At 45.7% G+C, this 5,094-nt stretch overlaps 1 protein-coding gene across 1 annotated transcript; it reads right to left on the minus strand.

Annotated features, from left to right (window-relative positions):
- Positions 1 to 444: 444 nt before the first annotated feature.
- LOC132249872 (uncharacterized) lies at positions 445 to 2,287 on the minus strand. The gene is made up of 3 exons (XM_059725533.1): positions 1,655 to 2,287; positions 1,084 to 1,159; positions 445 to 598 (listed from the first exon to the last, which is right to left on the minus strand). The coding sequence occupies exons 1-3, from the start codon at positions 2,282 to 2,284 to the stop codon at positions 459 to 461; spliced, it is 846 nt and encodes a 281-aa protein (XP_059581516.1). The 5' UTR covers positions 2,285 to 2,287; the 3' UTR covers positions 445 to 458.
- Between the last annotated feature and the right edge of the window lie 2,807 nt (positions 2,288 to 5,094).

Here is a 5,094-nt window from a genome sequence, read left to right on the forward strand (position 1 = left end):
GATTTTATGTTCTTGACAGTAGATCACTCTAGGGTTACTATATTTCCAGGATTAAAACAGACGACACCTATGAGGGGGAGGGAGTGGGGTAGCCGGTGGGGGGGAGAGGGGAAGTGGGGGGTGTGTGTGTATACATATACATATACATACATACATATACATATACATACATACATACATACATATATATATATATGGGGAGGGGCAGTGATATGCCTGTGCCCACCCCCTGCCCTTCACTCCTAAGCCTCTGCATGCCAGCCCTGCCAGTGCCTCTCACTTCTGACCCACAGCCTCCTGCTTCCCCCAGCACTGCCTTCTCTGTCTGCCCTCTTTGTTGAATTTAACTACATGAGAATGAAGTTGCAAACGATCACAGAATACAATTATCAGCCTCTACCAGACCACACTTTTTCATAACTTTATTTATATTTTTTTCTGTTTTTTCCAAAAAAATGTTAACGTCTAGGTGTAATTTCTGGTGCGACTTTCCGAAGGTTCCCGCGGAGTGGTAGGCAACTTGAAAAAAAAGAGCGTAGTCTAGATAGAGTATTTGGGATCTTCATAAAAAACGCAGACCCTTTTTTTGGAGCAGCTGCTGTGGAGAAAAGAGAGCAGTCACTTAATATAGAAAAATAAAGCAAGGGTGTCCAAAGTCATTTAGTCCAATGTCCTTCCTCAAGAAACAAGCCTCTCCTGTGGATAGGATTTGATTTGGTACAGGGAAACACGTTTGGTTTTGTTATCACTCAGCCATTGCACTTAGCCAAAAATGGAGTCTACAAGCAGAGGGAATAAGCCATGTGTGCTGTGAAGGGTGCTAGGGTGGGGCATGTTAGGGTGGGGCACTGATAACCAGCTTGCCTGGATCCTCTGCTGTGGCCAAGCTCTGCAGGATGTTGTATTTGAAGGTCAGGACCTAACTATCTCTTTCCTGCAGTGTTACATGGGAGGTGGTAGGTAGGGCAGAAATGATGGTCTCTGGCTAGGCCAATGAATGTGGATTCAGGAGGCCTAGAATCACTTTCTGGCTTAGCTACAGACTTCCTTGTGACCTTGAGTACATCACCTGACTTAGCATACCTGTATCAACATCCATGTATTCTGATATGGGAGATCTGTCTTCATTCTGGCTAGCACCTGAAGCCAGCGTTTCCAACTGTTCCATGGAAAGAGTGGGGGAAAAAAAAAAGAGTTAAGAAGGACTCTGTTTGATCTGTGCTCCTCAGCATTACACCGCCACAGAATGAGGGACAGGCAGTGGTGGTGGGGCTGTCCTCCCAGCCAGGGCTCCTGGTGGCGCCATGAATGGCCAGGTGAAGGCCGAGCCCGTGGGTGGAACGAGGGCCCCTTCTGTCCTACCTTCTGAAGTCAAGTGTGGAGCAGTCTTGCATACAGGAGCCTCAGCTCAGCCCCTCCCCTGCCTCCTCTGCTTTCCCAAAATCCCAGCTAGCGAGGGTCCTCCACACTGAAGGTCCACTTCAGGCTCTCTACAAGATGGCCTACCACCTCTATCAGAGCAGTCAGCATTCATAGTAGATGGGTTTTCAACACCACATGATCATCTTAACAAAAGATGAAGTCTTTTGTCAAAGTTGGAAGCAAGATGGCATTCACAAAACAGGATTGCCTCAGCCTTATTCTTTCTACTTACCTCCTCTGGTCTAACGGACACTTGGGAAAGGACCATGTTGGCAATTCTGCCTGGGTTCATTGCACTTTGGCTTCGTGTTGCTGGACTGTCACTAACAGCCTGTAAAAAATCGCAATCACAGAGTTCCTCAATTATTATTGTAGCCATTTCTTGAGGAAAAAATAAATCGAAACCTGTTATGTCATCATAAAGTTCTTGCTGTGATCCAGATTTCTGTATCATATTCCTGGAAATAGAAAGAAGAACTTCATTAACTGCGTCTTCACGCTCTGGAGGTAAATGTTGTTCATTTGTCGCTGCTACAAGGCTAATTTTATGTTTGGACAGGCCTTGTTCCATGGCCTCTTTAAGGTCCTCAACAATTTCATTCACTTTGGATCTTGATAAATGTCTTCTGGAAGTTGGGCTTGTGCTGTCAGTTGAACTTAAGACTTCTGCAAGGAATCGACTTAATATTTCTTCCACAAAAGTCACGGGTACCGCAGGAATAGGTGGGTTTATAGGTGGCTTTGGCATTTTCTCTATCATGCCAAAATCAGCAAGGAATTTCTCAACAATCCTAACAGCTTCTGTTGAAGTGGAAACAGGCAATGTCTCCCCCTCTGAACTGCCAGAGAGACCTGTCACCATGAAGGTGTGTTCAGGTCTGAGCCTCTGGCCTGGGGCTCTGGAATTTATCCTGCAGGCTGATATCAGCCCTCTATGAGGTCACTGTCTCTCTGGCCCAATGCCTGATATCCTACCAATGCCCCTCTATGACCTCACTGTCTGCCCCACCCTCCCCACCCAGCCAGGCTCATCCCCTACCTATAGCCGCCCCTCCACCATATAGTCTAGCAAATCCTGTGTGCCATCCCTGACGGTGCCCAGTGCTCAGTGCCAGAGGCTGGAGAGAATGGTACAAGAGAACCCCATCCTGGACAGTGGGGGGACTAGTCTGGGCAGAGAGGGGACAGTTCTGCCAAAGTGCATGTAGTGAGTGCAATCTGCCCAGCGGTGCGAGTGACAAAACCCAGGGGTGTTTATATACATGCTCTGGGAGTGTGGGAGGGCGGTGCTTTAGTTAGAGTGGCTCGGAGAGCCATCATGTGCATCAGTGTCCCCACAATAAAAAATGGTGGTGGGGGCACTTCAACTACAGGTCATTGAAAGCTTTAGTTAAAGCACACCCGACACCATTTTTCAGCACAGGGACACTGATACACGTGACGCTGGAGTCTGCTGGAGTAATTACCATGCTCCAGCAAACTCAAGTCTGCTTCCGCATGCTGTAATTACAGTGTGTCAGAGCAGCCTTGCTGTATGTAGGGGTTTTCAACAAAGTGTACGTGTACCCCTGGGGGTACTTGGGATGGCTTCAGGGGGTATTTAGTAGTGGACGCCGCCACTGTCACGCTGTTGCCACTACCGTTGCTGCTGTGCCACCGCCCCCCTCCCCCCCGGTCATCCATCAGCTCCTGGGGGCCCCTCCCCCCTGTTCATCGACTGGCTGCTGGGGGAGCACCCGCAATCGCTGATCGGCCACTGGGAGCCCTTCCTCCTGCTGGGGGACTGCTGCCTTCTTGACCAGCTGCGGGGGTACACTGAGCCAAAAAGGTTGAAAACCTCTGCTGTATGTCTATAGCGCCCCAAGTGACCAAGTGATAAAACCAGGTGGCAGTGAGGGGTCAGTTAGGGGTACAGCCTCTGAACTGCAACTACCTAGACCTTAAATGCGGGAGGCTGTAAGTAAGAGAGGAACAGTGAAAAAAACCCTGGTCATACTCTGTTCACTCTCCCTTTCAGCAGCCTCTCCCTGAGCGTGTCTACATGAGGTGCTGTGTCACAGTAGCAATGAGCTAGGGCAGCATAGCTTGTCACTATGGCAATGTGGCATGGGCGGGCACTAACTGTGATGCTACTGTGCCGTAACTCATTGGTGGCCCCGTTTTTGTGGTCAAAAAGAGTTTGCTGAGCAACAGCTAGCTCAGCTTTTCTGCAAAGTGACGTTGAGGAAAAGCAAGGATTTTGGACTTGTAACCACCGTATTTACTCAAATCCAAGATTTGGTACCCCACCCCCCAATTCAACATGGGGGTGGGGGAAAGCCCCTCATCCTGAATTTGAGTACCAGACGGAGAGGCAGACAGTTGCTGCAGCTCCAGTTCTAGCCCAAACCCCAGCCCCAACCCTTGCTCAAGGTTGGAGCCATGGCTACTGCCCCCCACACTAAAACCTGCCCCTGACTATTGGGGATCATTTTATATTCGAAGTTGTCTTGGATTTGGGTAAATACAGTAATCTTGGTCCATCAGCTTTTAATATTAAACAGAGAACTAAAATGTGCATTGGAAAGAAACACCTAAGTCAAATGGCTGCTGGCTGCCCACTGCCCCAAAAAAGATGGGGGCACACCGTCATCCTGAGCTGACATCAGCTCTATATACTAACTACTTTATTATTTGTTGTTTTGGGGAGGACCCCTAAGCAAAATCGAAAACGGTCAGTGTGGAATGGCTCTGTAACTGTGCAAGAATATTGTGTTCTTACTCTTTTTCCATGAAGAATATCCAGGGCCACTGGATTCATAGCAAAACTCCCACTGACTTGCGTAGAGTCAAGCTTTCTCTTTTGTCTGTGAAAAATCTTTGCTTACACTTTTAAAAGTTATTTCTAGCGCTACAGTGTTGGAAGTGCAGTTGGATTAGAAAGGCATCAGGATTCTTCTACTCCATCAATTTATTGGCAACCTTTTAAAAGAAATTTTAGTTAGCGAATGCTTATTGGTGATGGTTCTATAGAAATGAAGAGGTCCCAGGGTTAGTTTACACTGCAGTGCTCAAAACAACTGGAGCTGTAAATGGAATAAATGGAGCTGTCCTGAACGTTTAAACAATGTCATCAGTTTCTATTTTATTTGATTCTCCTTTTGATTATTTGACTCTTCTTTCTGATTACAACTGCATTTGAAACAGAAGTTATAATGCAGTCTTTCTGTACTGGTAATTCATTAAACATAACCAGGACTCATTCATTTATCTCTGTAAGTAGGGGAAAGATTCACTGCTTTATTTTATATATCTTCTATTATTGTCTCAAAACACCTGGTGCCAGGGTTAATAAACTGCCGGGAGAAATTATTATTATACATCCAAGGAAATATTTTAGTTGTGCGTTGTACTCTATAGTGGAAACCATTTAGCCATATGTATGGGTTTGTTTTTTTAAATAGTAAATCACTTTCAGCAGTGTTTCATCTTTTTAGTTGAAAGATTAACTTTTTTTTGTTATTACTAAACCACAAATATAATGTGAAAGTCCAAAGTTCTTAACTACATACAATTTATTGAGTTATAATATGAATAAGCATAAAACTAAATATCATATACATATATTTACAGTGAACATTAACCAATAACCAAGGTCAAACCGTAAATAACACTATTTACAACATCACAATA

Source organism: Alligator mississippiensis, chromosome 4, assembly GCF_030867095.1.
Source record: "Alligator mississippiensis isolate rAllMis1 chromosome 4, rAllMis1, whole genome shotgun sequence".
In the NCBI taxonomy this organism is placed as follows: Eukaryota; Metazoa; Chordata; order Crocodylia; family Alligatoridae; genus Alligator; species Alligator mississippiensis.